This window comes from Giraffa tippelskirchi, chromosome 2, assembly GCF_054371585.1.
Source record: "Giraffa tippelskirchi isolate mGirTip1 chromosome 2, T2T-mGirTip1v1.2.pri, whole genome shotgun sequence".
Taxonomy (NCBI): Eukaryota; Metazoa; Chordata; class Mammalia; order Artiodactyla; family Giraffidae; genus Giraffa; species Giraffa tippelskirchi.
Genome location: NC_137276.1, coordinates 137,058,026 through 137,076,107, shown reverse-complemented (window position 1 = coordinate 137,076,107; position 18,082 = coordinate 137,058,026). Strand labels below are relative to the sequence as shown.

Here is an 18,082-nt window from a genome sequence, read left to right as displayed (position 1 = left end):
GTAAACACTGGAAAATCCGTGGTTGGTTGAATCTGCACATGGGAAACTGAGACAGAAGGGCCCCCACAGGGAGGCTGTGGAGGATCCCTGCATATAGAGGGCTGACTGAAAGTTTTATGAAGATTCTCACTGTGCTGAGGGTCCATGCCCCTAACCCCTACATTGTTCAAGGGTCAACTGTATCAAGGAAAAAGCCCATGTGTAACAGTCTCTAAGATAAAATGGGGGTGATTTCACTAAATCTTCCATGTACTTATTTAAATGTTCTGTTGTGACGTTAGTAGCATAGCTACCTTACCCCAGAAAGATGTTTGGGGAAAAGAGAAGGTGCTGTAGATGTTTATTTGTCAAGAGTGCACAGTAGGGCGGGGGTATGAGGGAGGCTCAACAGGGAAGGGATATGTGTATACTTACAACTGATGCATGTTGTTGTACAGCAGAAATCAAAACATTGTAAAGCAATTATCTTCCAATTAAAATTTTTAAATAAAGGAAGAGAAAAGAGTGCACAGTAAGGGAGACTTGGGCACATCCCTTTAACAGACTAGGAAACTAGATGGTCACCTCATCCTGCACTTTCTCAGTCTGTGCTCAAGGCCCATGGGCATCTTGATGCCAAGAAGTGACTCATTTTCTGTGATCAAGGGTACTTGTCTCACTGTTCACTTACTGTTAAATTTATGTTGGCTTTCACACATTCAAATTCAGGGTGGTTAGTAAGTCATCAAAAGCTGACCTGATTACTTAAGGATATGCCACTGGGTGAGTGTGTTTAACCAGTGACTGCTCAAGCTGAGCATTCCCCTCTGCATATGAGCACTGCCCTCTCACTCCACACCCCTCTCACTCCACTGAGCACCCCACTCTCACTCCACTGAGCACTCCCTTCTCCCTGTGAGCACTCCCCTCTCACTCCACACCCCTCTCACTCCACTGAGCACGCCCCCTCACATAAGTAAGACTCATGAAAACAGCCATTATTATTATAAATGATACTTTAAAAGAACTGAGAGCAACACTGAAGCAGCCAGGTATTTTTCGTACACAGCCTCTAAGGTAATACCTGACAACAGGCTACCTGGCTCTTACATGGATGCTGGTCATCTTTTATTTACAGCTCTGAAGCTCTGTTTGCTCTCAAACTTTTCAAGACTTCAAGCTGCTAGAGGCTTGGCTGAGCAGGTGTGAAGGCGCCTGTAGGTTTACTCTTAGACTGTTGCACACTTAGTGTGAAGAAGCCTCTCCTAGTCTTGCGTCCATAAGCTTTCCTCCAAGATAATTCCCCACTAGGTTTAATTTCCCTCAACCATGCACCCTCTTTCCTTCGGTGAGAATTGTACGTGCTTGTATTAGTTGGGGGATGGAGGAGAGAATGGTAGATTGCTTAATGGAAGCAGAGTTTAAGAATTCCTGGATCAGATTTTCCTTTAATCTGAAAATCCTCACTTCTCATCCATTTTTGATTTCTTTGAAGAAAACTGATTCTGCCTCTCCACCCTAACCTGAAATTTGACCTTTTTTTGGCTCCGCTTAGCCTGAGATTGGTGTATGCATTGCTAGAGTTAATTAGCTTCCCAAAGTCTTCAGCTCTTCATGGAAAAGCCTTAGCCTCAACTTCAGCTCACATGTTGCCCCAGTTAGTCTGAGGTTATTAAGTACCCACTTATACCAGAGTCTTTTGAGCATACATTTAATTAAAGCTGAAACATTTCTTCTGTTGTGTCCTTTTCCATTTGAGAGGGAGCACATTAAAAAAATCTACGTTAATGCCAACAACGGGGGAAGGTCAAAAGAAGCCAAGCTGCTTCTTGCTAAAAGAAGCCAAGGGTGATTCAGAGAGAGTAGGGAAATAGCAGTGGAGTCCAGCAGCGGGTGGTGTTGGACCTAACATACAAGACAATTGACCTGACAGAGAGGTATTAATAAACCAGCCCCGCCGTCTGCCCGTGTCATGAGGAACGGGTGAAGGGCAGACCCAGGGGACCCGACTGCTCTTGCTCACTGTTCCCCAGGTGCATCCTTCAGCCAGGCCGGTTACCAGACTCCAGTCACCGTATGAGGAGCAGCTGGAACAGCAGAGGCTGGCGGCGCAGCGGGCGGAGGAGGCCCAGCGGCTGAGGGCGGAGCAGGAGGCCCTGCGCCAGCAGCGGCTACAGGGACACTTGCTACGGCAGCAGCAGCAGCAGCAGCTCCTCGCCAGGGAGACAGCCCGACAGCAGCAGGATGGGCTCCGGGAGGGCCAGCTGCAGCGCCCCGAGCAGCCACGGTAGCCTTCTGACGGGCCCGGATGGCTCGGCCTCCAGTGTCCACAGGCAGATTAAAGACAGCTCCACATATTCCTTCCCTGTGAATTTGAGGGGCTCCTCTTGCTCATGGGAGCTGAGGCAGAACCGAAAATCAAATTCCAAATATTTAACTTCCAAAATAATCAACATTTTTTTTTCTGCCTAAAAGTAACAGTTTACATCTCAAAGGAACCTATCAGGTTTTGTGCAAACTTCATTTTAGTTTTTGAAAAGCATTTTATCTTTTATAAGGTATCTTTTGAAAGTGTACCTGGAATCTTTATTAAACCTAATTGGATAAGTTTAAGAAATATATTTATGGCTTTTAAAAGAATGTTGAAAATTCATTGATAACTCTCTTTAAAGATAAATGACTTAGGTCAAATTGTGCTACTTAAGTTGTGTCCTGGAGTTGATGACTGTTTCCTTGCAGGCAGCAAGCTCGTTACGATGCTGTGGATAATGATATCGTTCAGGGAGCAGAGGACCAGGGCATCCAGGAAGAGGAAGGAGGTGGTGAGCTTCTTAGATGATGAATGTTTTAATAAAGCTGCTTGGTAATATATAATGTCAACTCAGAGACATATGCATACCTGTGTACAGGTTTCTCCTGCTCTCTGAAAGAGGGTATTCCTTTGAAACCATTTGTAAGCTGAAATGGTATAGATTGAAGAAACAATTACCATAGGACACATAAAATAAATTGAGATAAAGCACAAAATAGCATTGCTATCAGATACACAAAATAAATTGAGATAAAGCACAGATGCTCACCGGCACATTCAGAGCTCTGGGGGTGTGATGTTGAGATGCTGAATGTAGGTCCTGGGGAAGGAGGGGGCTGGCGTCATTCTTGCTTCTCTGCTCAGGTGTCTGTTGCCTCAGTACCTGCTTTCTCTCTCTACAAATGAAACACTAAATGGCTATTTTTGCTTTCACCTATTTTCATAAAATTGAAAATCCTCTTCCAATTTCTTTCAGTTAGCCAAAACAGGTACTAATGTAGATCTTCCATAAAGGCGAAGGGGCATAAAACAAACTTTCAAAAAATGGAGGGTACCTATACGTACAGAGATTTGTGCACCATATGTCTTTTGTTGTCATTGATTGTTTTCCTTTTTCCTTCCCAAAAGTTTACATTGATGGCCGAAATCACCCAAGCTAATCTATTTGCTCTCTAACACTTTAAAGTAGAGAGGAAATAGTGGTTTACTCTTCTTATATGGCAGAGAAGGCAATGGCAACCCACTCCAGTACTCTTGCCTGGAAAATCCCATGGATGGAGGAGCCTGGTAGGCTGCAGTCCATGGGGTCGCTAAGAGTCGGACACGACTGAGCGACTTCACTTTCACATTTCACTTTCATGCATTGGAGAAGGAAATGGCAACCCACTCCAGTATTCTTGCCTGGAGAATCCCAGGGACGGGGGAGCCTGGTGGGCTGCCGTCTGTGGGGTCGCACAGAGTTGGACACGACTTAAGTGACTTAGCAGCAGCAGCAGCAGCTTCTTATATGGAAGGCGTGCTTGCATGCTCAGTCGTGTTGGACTCTTTGCAATTCCGTGAAGTGTAGCCTGCCAGGCTCCTCTGCCCATGGGATTCTCCAGGCAAGAATACTGGAGTGGGGTGCCATTTCCTACTCCAGGGGATCTTCCCAACACAGGGATCAAACTTGCATCTTCTGTGTCTCCTTCATTGGCAAGCAGGTTGTTTACCTGAGCCAGATTGTTTACCACTGCGCCACCTGAGAAGCCCCTAAACTTCTTGCATGTTAATACTTATTTCTAGCACATTGTCATAGGAATATTAGGCTTTGGGAAACCTCTACATTTTCCTCTTACCTTGGAGACATATAGATTATTGCCTTGAAAGTTTTTCAGATTAAGTCATTAGTAGCTTTCATTTGTGGTACACATCTATATGTCACTGAACAAATACTGCTTACTGTGATAACAGAACTAGAGAATAACCATCTCTCTAGCAACGCTAACACTTAGCTGTGAATCCTTTCCTAAAGAAACTAACAGAAGGTGATTACCGAACTCCCTCTATAGCCTATTCTGATATTTTATAGCTCTGATAGTCAAGAAATTGTTTACCTTATGTGCCCCCATGCAACACTTGAAGCTTTTTTGTTCCATTATCAGTAAGACTGGAGAACCATTTGCTCTCCCTTTTTTTTTAATGGATCCCTTGGTGCACTTGAAACATGATGGTAAGTTTACCTGTATCTTTATTTTCTACAGGCTAAATAATCTACATATATTTAACCTTTCCTCTGATATCTGTGTGTTCTTGTCTAAATTCTCTGTATTGAAATATTTTTTTCAAAAAGTAACAAGTAAATATGTGAGTATAAATAGGTGATGTTCGTGGTATCATCATCACTACCACCTCAGAGAACACAGGACGGGCTGAATTTGATTTTGAGCTTCACAAATGGGGTTACCATTTCTTTCATTTCCTGAAGTAGCATCTGTTTCTGCTTCTGGTACCTTGCTATTTTCTCTGACATTACCAAAATTTTGTCAAGAATTTTAGTGATGTTCAATTGATTGGACTTTATTTTATGGAGAAAGTCTCTATTGTTGTTTTTGGCATAATGGGGGAAAATGCAGCTTCTGTTGTAAATATTTGTTTTAGAGAGTTAGAATATGTCAATTATCCACATTGTCTCTGTAGATACAAGGACTGGGAAAAAGACATAACTTCCAGAAAAGCTGAGACGTGTTCCTTATGTTGAGCTAACCTAGAGGGAAGAGAGAGTGAGTGATGTGGTCTGTAGGAAAGCCCACCAGTGGCTTGGCTTTGCTTTGAAAGGAAGAATCCTGTCTGGTTCATTGGGGCTGATAAGGCTTCCTTTGATTTGCTAGCCTATGAGAGAGACAACCAGCACCAAGACGAGGCAGAAGAAGACCCAGAGAATGGACATGAGCTGCAAGAACAAGGGCCCCATGAAGCTGACCCAGAATCTGAGGGAGATGTAAGTGTCCTCTCATCCAGTCATGACACTTGGGAACTTACAAGGCAGAAAGGAAACATAAAGGTTTACCTGACACTGTGACTCCAGCTCCAGGTGGCTTACATAATTATATGGTAACTGTTAACTGTCAACCATGGGGTGTTTGTGTGATGAGAATGGGTTAAAGGTTGTTCAAGGAAAACATCCAGGGAGTCTCCCTCTGGGGACTTTTGTAAAATTAAAATAGAAGAGCAAAAAGAGGCACTGCAGTATGTAGTAATTCTGAAAGATGAAAAAGAAAACACAACAAAGCGAATGTGGGAGTTAGAGAGAGAACAGAGAAAGGAGGTCAACCAGCATGAAGCACGTTGAGTGGTCTGCTTGGTTGTGAATGTGTGGCCTGCGACTGTGTAATTTCTCAGCAGTCCAGTGACTATTTTAGTAAACACACAGCTAAGAATGTGAGGTTTGAGAAATGAAAAACGTTTCCCAGATACCATAATGCCATAGAAAAACTAGAGTATTAACAGGTAGAGATATAATAACCAAAACTATTCTTTTTATTTACCCAAGAAAGGACCAAGACTCCCAGTTCAGTTGGGTGATATGGGACCTTGACCTTGCCTGTAAGTGTGTCCTTGCACTTATGCGTAGATAATTTTGACAACTTACTGTAGCTCTCCTGTCATCTTTTGCTAGCAAATTAACCACCACATTTAGAGAATGCAGTCTGCTGTCCTCTGGGCCCTGTTTACATTGGTCCAACGGACTGAGAGGAGGAGGATTGATATTCTTCCTTGATAAGCACTGACAAAGTCTTCCTGAGCTGCTTGAAGCAACCTCGATGGAAACGGCTTTCCCCTATAACTTGCACAGAGAGCTGGCGGGACATATTTACCCACCAGCTCCTCAATCAGCAGTTCTCAAAGTATGCTCCAGGGAACCCTAGCCCTGAAATATTGTCAGGAAAGAACAAGAGCTATAGATAACAGGAAAGTCTGAGAGAGCCAGAGGATGTGTAGGAGCAAGAGAGTGTCTGTGAGAGAGCAGGAAAGCGAGTATGCAAGAGCCTGAGAGCGATGGAGGGCACAGGAGAAGGGTGGCTATTCCAGTTCCTGATGTTTGGGAAATGCTGTCTGTCTCGATTGGTTACCTGACTACATAATCCTTCACTCTCCTTGCATCAGTTGATTTGCTCTAGATAACACTTTGGGAAACGTTGGCCTTTCTACTGTGCCTTCCCTTAATTAGAAATTATTGGCCTGCTTGTCTCTCTTTGTCTCACCTATTTTATTTAATTTTTTTAAATTAGAAACATTTTTGTCCAGCTTCACTGAGGTTTAGTTAATCATCCTTTTTTTTTAAATATCTAACAACTGTGCCTATTAAACCTTTTTTATTACTTGGTTAGAGTTAGAGCTAATCTGTATATTTTTATAAACTTTTGCAAAGGACATTCAGTACATTTTTCTCTGAAGAAAACACGTTACATTTTCCCTATATTTCCACACAGTTTATTCATAACACACAAAAGGAAATCCATATGACAGCATTGTGGAGTAACTGGAGTTTAGTGTGAAGGTTATGATTTGTCATTCTCTGTATCCCCAAGAAAAGTGTCATTTTGTTCTTGAACAAATTATATCGCTTGGGAGGTGCAGATAATACATAAACTGAGACTGCAGTGAGCTCTTGAACATGTTCAAGGCCCTGAAGTAAATTGAAGTAGAATTTTGTGGTCTGGAGACTAAATCTCACTCAGGCTTCCCTGTCTGTGGGAAGCATTTGCTGCTTCAATGAGATGTCCTGTTGATGAGCCCAGTGTGATCAGGAAGCTCCTCCAAGCATCATCATTTCCACCCAGCTCACACTCTAAAAATCTGAATCTTTATGAGGGTGTGTATTATTTTGAAAGGTGCTTTGCGATCATAAGTGGGACATCCAGATAATTCTAAAGTTGATAATATGAAGGGCATTTGTTGAACACAATAACCGAGAACTATTTGAGAGGTAGGATGGGTTGGGGGAGGTATTTTTCAAAATATTTATATTGCCAGAAGGTGAGTTAAGCCCAGTCCCTCTTATTTTGTCTCTTATCGGTGCAGCATCTCTCAGCTTCACATTAGTGTTCCTTATAAAGAAATGTGATCCACACTAGAAAGTGATGGCCTACTCTTGAATTAGCCTCTTCTTGTCTCCTTACAGGCCCTCTTCTTGGGTCCCTGCTGGTGTGGGCTTCCTCTCTCTTCAACTGCTTTTCACCCACTTATATCAGCTGGTTTGCAAAGAATAACTGGTCTGTAAAAATCAATGTACTGGTGAAAGCAGTTACCATTTGCCTATCTAAATCTCTCATTTTAATTATTTCTCCTACTTGGCCCTTTGGCTTTCATTAACTGTTTTTCTTGTCATCAAGTTATGCTCATATTACTTATGGCATTGGAGCTTTGAGAACTGTTTTGGAATCACTTGCAGGAAAGAAGTGCTCTTTGAACTTCTTTCTGATGCATCTGTCTCTGAGAAAACAGAGGCTTTATCTTTTGACAGCAGGATGGGTACCTGTGAGTCTTGGCAAGGATAGACCTGAGCAGTCTGGTAAAGGACAATTTAATTTTCTGTCAGCCTGTGGCCTTTCAAATGAAATTAAACTTGATCCTGGATTTTGAAGTGGTGCTTGCTTTTCATTAAAATTTTACAGAGGGCGGCTGTAGAGGACATAAACCCAGCAGATGACCCTAATAATCAAGGCGAGGATGAATTTGAAGAAGCCGGGCAAGTGAGGGAAGAAAACTTGCCAGATGAAAATGAAGAGCAAAAACAAAGTCACCAAAAGCAACAGAATGCAGAAATGGAGGAACATTTGGTGGTAAGTGGGTGCCATGACGGAGGGTGGTTTTAACCTGGGATTTTATTATTATTTTTAATCAAGTATTTTAGTTGGAGGCTAATTACTTTACAATATTGTGGTGGTTTTTGCCATACATCAACATGAACCAGCCATGGGTGTACATGTGTCCCCCCATCCTGAACCACCCCTCCCCACGTCTCTCCCCACCCTATCCCTCTGGGCTGTCCCAGAGCACTGGCTTTGAGTGCCCTGCTTCATGCATCAGACTTCACTGATCATCTGTTTTACATATGGTAATATACATGTTTTAGTGCTATTTCCTCAAATCATCCTGCCCGTGCCTTTTCCTACTGAGTCCAAAAGTCTGTTCTTTACATCTGTGTCTCTTTTGCTGTCTTACATATAGGGTCATTGTTACCATCTTTCTAAATTCCATACATATGCATTAATACACTTTATTGGTGTTTTTCTTTCTGACTTACTTCACTCTGTATAATAGGCTCCAGTTTCATCTACCTCATTAGAACTGACTCAAATGTGTTCTTTTTAACAGCTGAGTAATATTCCATTGTGTATATGTAGCGCAACTTTCTTATCCATTCGTCTGCCAATGGACATCTAGATTGCTTCATGTCCTAGCTATTGCAAACAGTGCTGCAATGAACATTGGGGTACATGTGTCTTTTTCAGTTCTGGTTTCCTCAGTGTGTATGCCCAGCAGTGGGATTGCTGGATTGTATTAACCTGGGGATTTTATAAATGCCTAAAGTGAAAGTGTTAGTCTCTCAGTCATGTATGAACCTTTGCGACCCCATGGACTATAGCTCACCAGGCTCCTCTGTCCATGGGATTCTCCAGGCAGGAATACTGGAGTGGGTAGCCAATCCCTTCTCCAGGGGATCTTCTCAACCCAGGGATCAAACCTGAGTCTCCTGCATTGTAGGCCGATTCTTTACCATCTGAGCCACCAGGGAAGCCCTATAAATGCCAGATTTTATGCAAAAGGTTTTAGTCACGACCTGTGTGGACAGGTGGTTTACCTCATATGCAGTGCTCGCACTCAGAAGGAGTGGGTCATGGGCATCCTGGGCTTTGTTGGGAGTGATTAGTCATCACTTCCTGCCCACTGAGGTATTGAAATGCACTGTTCATGGTGGCCTGCCTGTTCTTTGTCCCAGAGGACTGGAAAATGCATCTCCAGTGTTCAGTAACCTGAACCTCTCCTTTTGTTTCAACAGATGGCAGGAAACCCAGACCAGCAGGAGGACAATGTGGATGAGCAGTACCAGGAAGAAGGGGAAGAGGAGGTAAGAAGGGGGAGGGCAGGAGGCCAGACTGCATGGGGTCTCACACTCACCTGAAAAAAACTCTCCGAATGGGCTTTCATAGGAAGGTTCAGAGAGCCGTAGACTGGATAAGGAAAGATGGTTTCGAGGAGAAATGGACCATAGGCATGGAAACATTTGATTGGAAGATAACAAAAACAGGGTGAATTCTGTTCTCTGGTTTTCCCTAGAAATTTTGAATTAAGAAGACACTTGACCTTCCAGGAATGGCATACTTAGGTTTATGTGATCTTTGTAAAAATATTTTCTACTGTCTCTTTCCCTCACAAGAAAGAAGAACAAAGCTCTGCCCCTTAAGGGTCTGGACAGACCCCAGAGACTTTCTCTGTAGACATGGCCACTGTTCCTGCCTCATAGCGACACCCCATGGTGTCCAGGATAACACACATAACACCCTCCAGACATGTAAAACATTTTCACTTTTAGCCTCTTCGCTTATAAGAATTTAGTATCTTAAATTTAACAAAGACGAAAAGGAAAAATAGGTAAGCTCAGCTGAGTAAAATGCATTTGGGTAGAATTTCTTAGCATTTCATTTTAGTTTGCTTTTTATTGCAAACCTCTAGCATATTACTGTTAATTAGCTTCATGGAGCATCTACCATGTGTAGTTGTGTGTAGTGTGTAGTGTTGTTGTGTGTAGTGCCACAATTGTGTAGTTGACTGATTAAGGCTGTTGGTTGAGCTGGTTAGTCTCAGCAGGGTACCGTATGGACTGCTGGAGCTCAGAACACAGGCATATGATATGGATGAGGCCCAGGCCCCAGGCTCGGTGTCTCTCTGGACCAGAAAATGGTCCAGCAAATTAAAGCCCTGGTTCAGAGGTGCTTCTCAACCAGGCCTTTGCAAATGTGTGACTCTGGCCCTAAGGGGAGCGGCAGGAGAGAACGGACAAGAGGCAGCCTGAACCTACCTGAGAGCCTGCTAAGAGGCCCATGCTGCCGCCTCATGGACAGGGCTCCCTCAGCCAGGGCTGCTGCCTCGCCTGGTTGCATTTGTCAGCTTTTCAGAGCTGATGGTTGCTGAAGTTTGTATTTATACCAGGAAAACAGAAGAACGTCGTTCTTTGCACCCATTGGCAACATATACCTGTAGTTTTACATGCAATCTACCTGCCTTGATCCTCTTATTCTCTCTCCTTTTTCTCATCCTGCTGTTCATCCTGATCAAACCCCTGAGCCGTGCCATCAGAAGAGAGTGTTAGAGAACCCGGCAGCCTCTCTGGCAAGAGAAAGATATTCATCTGGACCTCTCTTGTAACAGGATGTCTAGACTAAAATTACTTGTTTCATTATGTCCACTGCCAGGGATCTTTGAGGGATTAAAAGAGAACAGGCTCACCTTGGCTTCTTTTTAAAAATTCAGAAGGGTAAACATAAAATTTTAATCAGTATTTACTGATTAATTTTTTTTTTTTTACTTTGTATTCTATCAGTTAATGTGGGATCCAAGAGGGATCAAAGATAGAAAAGAAAGGCAGAGAGATGGGAGGGAAGGAGAATGGTGACAGGCAGAGGCCCCCCAGTCTCCAGCCCAGAACTCCCAGCTCTGCACCTCTGTCCCCGCTCTCTGACCCTGACAGACTCAGTCATCACACCTTCTCCTTTAGGGTGGCTACCACGTGAGCTCTCAGCAGAAGCCCAGCTAGCCTCTCTTCTTCCCTGGGTACCTTTCCCCTCTGCCCGCTAAGCGTCCCTTGTTCAGGCTGCATTTTATGTTTTTGGCGGTTCCTGAGGTACTTAGTTATTGGATTTTCCAACCTCTTTCCATTGTTCTCAGTTCTTCCTTTGAGGAGGGAGAATTTCCATATACCAGTCAAGGCCTAGTAATAGAGACAAAGTTCTCAGCAGAGTGCAGCAAAATGAGAAAAATGAGGGATGCTGTATGTGAGAATACATAGCCTGTTGTCTATGAGTGCCGCATATGTGAGCACTCAAAACCGTAAAATGCAGGGTAATGTGCATCGTTCTTCTCTTCCTTAAGCCTCAGAGTCTTCCAGCTGACCCCTGAGATGTAAGGCCCATTGCCACTGTTGGCTCCCCTCTCTTCCAGCCTACCATCAACCTGCCTTCTGTCACATTTGCCTCTAGGGAGGAATTGCATCTTGCCAGGGTTGTACCTGTTCAAAGGCACAGCCCATCAGACTTGTGACTTGAACTTTGAGAGTAGAGAACCCGAAACAAGTGTGATGTTAGGAAATCTGCCCTCTCCCTGCCTTCTCTTCTCTTAGTGCAGCAGTGTTTTCCTTCTAAGATCTAAAAACGGCTGTTGACAAGCATTGATTGTTTTTACTTTGGGATCCTTAGAAAGACATTCCTATAATAAGACATTCCTATGAAAAGCCATCCACGTGTTGCATACTTTACAGATTTTTTTAATCTCCTTATGAGCAAATGAGACAAACTGTGACATTGCCAAAAAGTGCTGTGTGTACTTTAAAATGATTTAAATGTTTAAAAATATAGAGAGCTTAAATGACTACTGTGAAAAACCCAAGCGCTCTGTTTCCCCCATCTGAATAAAACCAGATTGATCTGAACACTCACGTAAGAACAGGTACAGGGTTTCCTGGCTGCCTTTAGTGGCATGTTGGCCTGGGAATCACCACATCAAGAAGCTGTCCAGATGGCAGAAACTCTGCTATTAAACATTAGCTGGCAAGCAGGGGTGTCCATCACAGATTGAACATTGCTGAAGGTCTTTCCGTGATCATGTCCCACCCATCTCTTTGGATTCTCAGCTTCTTGGTTACTTGAGGGCGTCCTTCCAGTTCCTGGCTCACCCACTAAGATCTTTGATGCATCAGAGAAAGGCATGAATACATACGGGGACTGGGTAGCTAGCCAAGTCCATTCAGATTCAGGAGATCTGTTTTATTTTGTTTTGTTTTCGCATAGAAATCACTGATTTTTATCTAACCCTTTCTTTGACAGATAAGAAATTTGAGCTTCAAAGAGATTACCTAAGTTTTCAAAGGTCACACAGCTTGTTATTGTTAGAACCATGATTAGACCCTACCCAGGTCTGCTTTTAAAAGCTATCATAATTAAGTATACCAAGCATAGTAACTGGGCTTCCCAGATAGCTCAGTGGTAAAGAATCTGCCCGCCAGTGCAGGAGACGCAAGAGACATGCATTCGATTCCTGAATTGGGAAGATCTGTAGAAGGAAATGGCAACCCACTCCAGTATTATTGCCTGGAAAATTCCATGGACAGTGGAGCCTGACGGGCTCCAGTCCGTGGGGTCACAAAGAGTAGGACATGACTGAGCATACACACACATGCACATTACATTGAAGCATAGTAACTAAATAGTTGATATAGGCAAGTTTTTCATTTTAGAAATTAGTGAATACAGAAGGAATGATGGAATTAGAAAGTCACCATTTTTGTAACCCCTAATTAAAACGGTGGATTTAGGAGCAGTCATCAATGGATGACATCACCATATTAATGGAGGTCAGGGGATTTTACCATGCAGGGATCAGGCTGTAGCTGTCTGAGCTCACTGACCAACTTTAGCTTCACTAAAAGTAGAGCAGACATTATATGCCTCCTGATGTGACAGAAATATGAAGTCTACAGCATCATCTCTGAAAAATCTTTACTTTGCAAATTGAATCTAAATTCATTCAAGCCTTTAAGCTAACTTTCTTTTGTAAGAAATGTGGAGGCTAAAGAAATAAGTGATACCTCAAAGAAGCAAATAAATCCAGAATCTGGGTCACTTTACTGGACAGTAATTTAATATAGCATTAAGGAAAAAAGAAGGGAGTGGAATTGGTGTTGGATATGACTTTTGTTTAGAACAAACCAGCTGTAAATAGACATATTTAAGACAAGTGGAAAAATGTATGCAAGGACTAGACATTAGATGATGCCATGGAATCATTTATTAGAGGTGATAATGGCATTATGGTTATATAAGAAAAGTACAATGTGTTTAGAAATAGGTAGGGCTGAAATTACATGATATCTAGAATTTTTAAGAATAATTCATCAGAAAATAAAGTGATAGGTGATGCAGGCATGGCAACATTGAGATAACCTTCGAGCCTCGGTGATGGCTATTAAGGAGTTTATTGAATTATTGTCTTTGTGTGTGCTTGAAATTTTTCATAGTAAAAACAAATGACCTTATTGTTTATACAGCTTGGAGAGTTGAGGAGCCAAGGATTTAATCTAGCTCTGTCTGACTCCATGGTCTGTGTTAGGGGGTTGGCAGCCTACAGGCCTGGGTCTATTTTATAAGTGAAGCCTTACTGGAACAAAAGCCATGCCTTTTTGTGTACATGTTGTCTAAGGCCACTGCTGTGCTAGAGCTGGGTAATTGCTACAGAGACTTTATGACCAAGAAAGCCTGGATATTTACTATCTGGCCCTTTATAGCAAACGTTTGCTAACCCTGATTTATTCTTTTCACGTACCACAGTCTCAAGGCAGTTCCCTCCCAACCCCAACTACAGTATTTAGTGTTCACTACTATATTTTCATTATAAAGGCTGTAGAAGACATGTCTTTTCACTGAAATCAACCGGGACACTTTAGCAATTTTCAATTAGTGAGACCTTAGTACAGTCTGAAATAAGTGCTTCACTGTTTTCACTATAATGTCCTGGGGAGTGTTGTTATTCTGCGACTAAAGGCCGAAGAGATACCATTGGCCACTGCTACAGCTTACGGGTGAGGCAGAAGTGTCGTCTTTATAGCTCGCTCTACCAGGACACGTAAATACAAAATATACTCTATATCTGTCCCCACAATGTATTTATTTGGTGCCAGTGTGGTGTAGGGGCTGTGAGTCCAGCCAACAATGGACTGGTTAGACAAGACTCATGAAGGCCAGCATCTTAGGCTGGCATCTTTGAAGGGTCACCTTTGTAGGCTCCTAATAGGCCAGGGTCCCTCCAGAGTGAGTCTGGTGGGTTGCAGTTCATTCTGCTGAACCTGGGCTATGGACATCTTGACGCAGCCCTTAATTTGTTGTTCCTTAAGTGTAACACCAGTATACTTTGCTTTTCTTGCCCATTTCTGGGATATTTAACACATATACACCACCCCCCCTCCCAAATTAGGTAATTTTGTGTTACTCAAGAAGACTTACTCTTATGCCATTGTCATAGTTAAGTTATAAAATATATTACCCTCTATTTTCATGGATGTGATCCTTAAATAGAGATTACTTAGCAAAAATATTTGGATTCTTTCTCTGATTTTAATTTTGAGATAATCAGAATCAATGACACATAATAGTAGTAACATACATGAAAGAGAACTACTTAAAACAGAAATGTGTTAGAATACAAAGAGATGCAGGGATATGAGGTAGCTTAATAACTATTCTATGAAGAAACTGAAATGATTATGTTCTGTGTTCTAGATATTTTAGCCAAAAAAGTTTATTCTTAATTATGGAAATGTATATATACAGGTTTTCCTCTGTTCTCTATTACACTATATGTAGGTGGTGGTGCCTGATTTCTGTGACTTGTAAATATCTGTAAGAGCAGATATTTTTTGCATTGATTCATTTATCCAAGAATATTTATTAAGCAGTTGCAGCATGCCAAGCATGCGTCTAGGTATTGAAGGCAGTTAGTTGAGTAAGATCGATGGTTCCTGTCTTCGCAAGAACTTACATTCTGTCAGAACTTTCGGACTTTCACAGTTCTCTCTTTTGGAAAAGAGTTTTTTAACTTTATAAGGTGAATTTCTTCAGGTGTTATACTTGGAGCATTAACCCTTATTGAAACAAATCAGAAACTCAATACACAAAAGTCCTAGATTCTGAATAACACTAATTTTTTTAGTAAGTGTGTTATGCATTTATTCATGGCTAATAGACAAGTCAAATCTTTGTCTTTTCAGGTTTATTTTTAGTTTAATTTTGTCTTTACTGATCTGATTGAACTTTTTGGAAATCAGAATACGCTGCTTCAAGTGTTGAAATGATCCAAGTGTCCACTTGATGTTTCTGGTTTGTTTTAGGTTCAGGAAGATTTGACTGAGGAGAAAAAAAGGGAGTTGGAGCATAATGCTGAAGAGACCTATGGTGAAAATGATGAAAATGTATGTGTAGGATATACATATTTCTATTGCACATGTGTGCCTTTGTGCACATGAGTAGGAGACATCTATGTATAGTTGGAAAGATCCCAGTGGGCACATCTAAGGTGCCACAGAGTATAACAGGCTAACCTAGGATTAGGAAATTGTGTGACAGTGTGAAGATTAGAAAAGACAGTAGCAGTCTTGCCTACTGGAATATTTTCTTCACTTGTTTTCTTTCTGTTTGTGTTTTTTTTTTAGAAAGGGAATTATTTATACCACTAACTCTGTGTCCTATTTCTCAGTTTTCCTTTTTTTTCTTTTAACTTTAAGGCCGATGAGAAAAATAATGAAGGAGAAGAGCAAGAAGTTCGAGATGACAACCACCCCAAAGGCCGAGAGGAGCACTATGAGGAGGAGGACGAGGAGGAGGATGGGGCTGCTGCCGCTGAGAAGTCACGGCGAAGAGCTGAAATGTAGCCATGCCCGATTTCACAGGCAGAGCTCAGCTGTCGGATTCTTTTCAAGCTGCTCAAAAATAAATCTGCCTACTGAACTCTAGGATATTTAATTACAAAGATTAAAAATTTAGACTTTTTTTAACTTTTGTATTAGAAATGCTCATACATTTATATGAATATATTTTGATAACCTAGGTTAGAGCTTCTTTTTATATTCAAGCAAGACCTGAACAAGAAAAAAAATGATATAGCAGACCTTAGCCTCTGAATCTCATTTTTTGCAAATTATGTGATGTTGGAAAAGACCTTGATTTTGTATATGTTTCAACTTGTTCCTTCTCTGTCTTCTAGTTTCCAAGTGTTCTGCTGTCTGCCTTTGATGAAATGTAGGATTTCAAGATAAGGAATACTGAAAAATACTGTACACATTTTAAGGAGAATGGCCAATTTACTAATTGGTGCCTTTCCAAGGTTCTTATGTATAGTTCTGATAGAATTTTCACCTGTCTGTGTATCTCGGATAAGATTCGTAGACAGTGACATACAGTTAGAAAGATGATTTTGTTATAAAGACACTGTTTTTCAGGCTTCTTGGATCAGTTAGAGAAATGTTTAATTTTACTTAAAATCACAGGTCTTCCTCTTGAATTAAATTTAAAAGTGAGATAGTACTAAAACTTACGTGGCATTATTCTGGACTTAGATATTTCAGCATTCAAACAAAGTATGACACATCAGCATATTAACCTTTTTAAAGTACTGACACTTTGTTTAATAATGAATTTGGTGTGTATGGGTGGTATTTTCCACATGAGCACCCCTTCTTTTTTCAGTGGTCACCCAGGATAGCCTTGTTTTAGTATCTAATTCTTGACAGTAATACGTATTTCCCTGTAAACTCTGTGCCTCAACACTTAATCATTGATGACAAGCATGAATATGAAGAAGTACCAAACTGTACAACTGAACAGGATATTGTTCAAAACTATATGGTGAAGTACATAAGGTGGTATGATTGACCCTCATGACTTTTCTATTTGCTGCGATTAGGTCTGCATTATACCCATGGATAGACGTTTAATGATGATGAATTATACAAACCCCTTAAAATTAAAAATCAAAAATTTCCCATGGGATAGAGACATATTTCAGTCTCAAGTATAAAAATTTTTAACTAAATAGAATTAGGTTATATCATTCATTCATATGTGTGTGGTTTTATAATAGTACATTCAAATTAAAACCGATTTCAATTTGTACTATTATTGTATGAATATAATTTTATTTTTTAATAACCACACTCATGTATGGTTTTTGATTATCCCAGATGAGTGATTATGTATGCATAGGAATGCTTTGTTCAAATATATTTTGGATTTTCAGTAATCATGAATCAAATCTTACCTTTATGTATAAAAACCCTTTATGTAATGTAGAATGTATAATATTGTACATAATATTCAGAATACAATTATTTTGGTAAATTAGTTTGTATTTTTAATGTCCCAGTTGCAGTATTTAATTATTTGAACACATTGAAACTTGGTAATAGTCAATAAAATGAAAAGGAGCAAGCGGTAAATCTTCTAAAAGTATGTGATTTTTTATTAGTTTCCAATCTTACAACATTTTTCAGTTCTTTTTCATAAAAGGAAAAATTTTAAGAGTTACCAATGTATAGTAATGAATTATAAAGTGCTTTTCCCAATCTGTTCCTATTTTGCTATCTCTTTCTCTGCTTGGATTGGCACATGAGTTTTTTTCCCCCCTTTTTCTAAAGAAGGAGCTAAGAATGTTTTATTTGAGCTAGTTCTGGAGGAAGAAAAAAGGAATGTAAGACAGTGTCATGTGCACATACACAAAATAAACAAAAAACTATTATATCATCCCTGGAAAAGCAGACAAAGCAATTACAAACCATTCTACTCTGTATAGCACCAAGTTATAGAGCTGTTTTAGCCAATGTTTGGAAGAGAACTAATCAGCCAGAGCTGATCTACATTAATGAGGTGAGCAGAAATAAAATGTCACTTGCATTTACCTTACCAATTAATCTGTGACTTGGTACAACCCGTATGTCAAAGGACTTGGTACCAGTGACATAATAAGGGGTCGGGGGCGGAAGGCACATTT

The 18,082-nt window shown here is 41.0% G+C and overlaps 1 protein-coding gene across 8 annotated transcripts in view; it reads left to right on the top strand.

The window, feature by feature from the left end:
* The window catches only part of GOLIM4 (golgi integral membrane protein 4), an 82,684-nt gene extending 65,153 nt beyond the window's left edge, over window positions 1-17,531 (top strand). For 2 of the 8 annotated variants that reach the window (XM_081532933.1, XM_081532909.1), the window contains 7 exons: window positions 2,013-2,266; window positions 2,719-2,798; window positions 5,158-5,267; window positions 7,945-8,112; window positions 9,333-9,401; window positions 15,429-15,509; window positions 15,822-17,531. In XM_081532933.1, coding sequence (XP_081389059.1) covers window positions 2,013-2,266; window positions 2,719-2,798; window positions 5,158-5,267; window positions 7,945-8,112; window positions 9,333-9,401; window positions 15,429-15,509; window positions 15,822-15,968 — 909 coding nt within the window. In that variant the 3' untranslated portion in view covers window positions 15,969-17,531. Of the gene's footprint in view, window positions 1-2,012; window positions 2,267-2,718; window positions 2,802-5,157; window positions 5,268-7,944; window positions 8,113-9,332; window positions 9,402-15,428; window positions 15,510-15,821 lie in introns of all 8 variants that reach the window. The other 6 variants (XM_081532921.1, XM_081532905.1, XM_081532950.1 and 3 more) reach the window with 3 other exon arrangements.
* The last annotated feature ends 551 nt before the right edge of the window (window positions 17,532-18,082 follow it).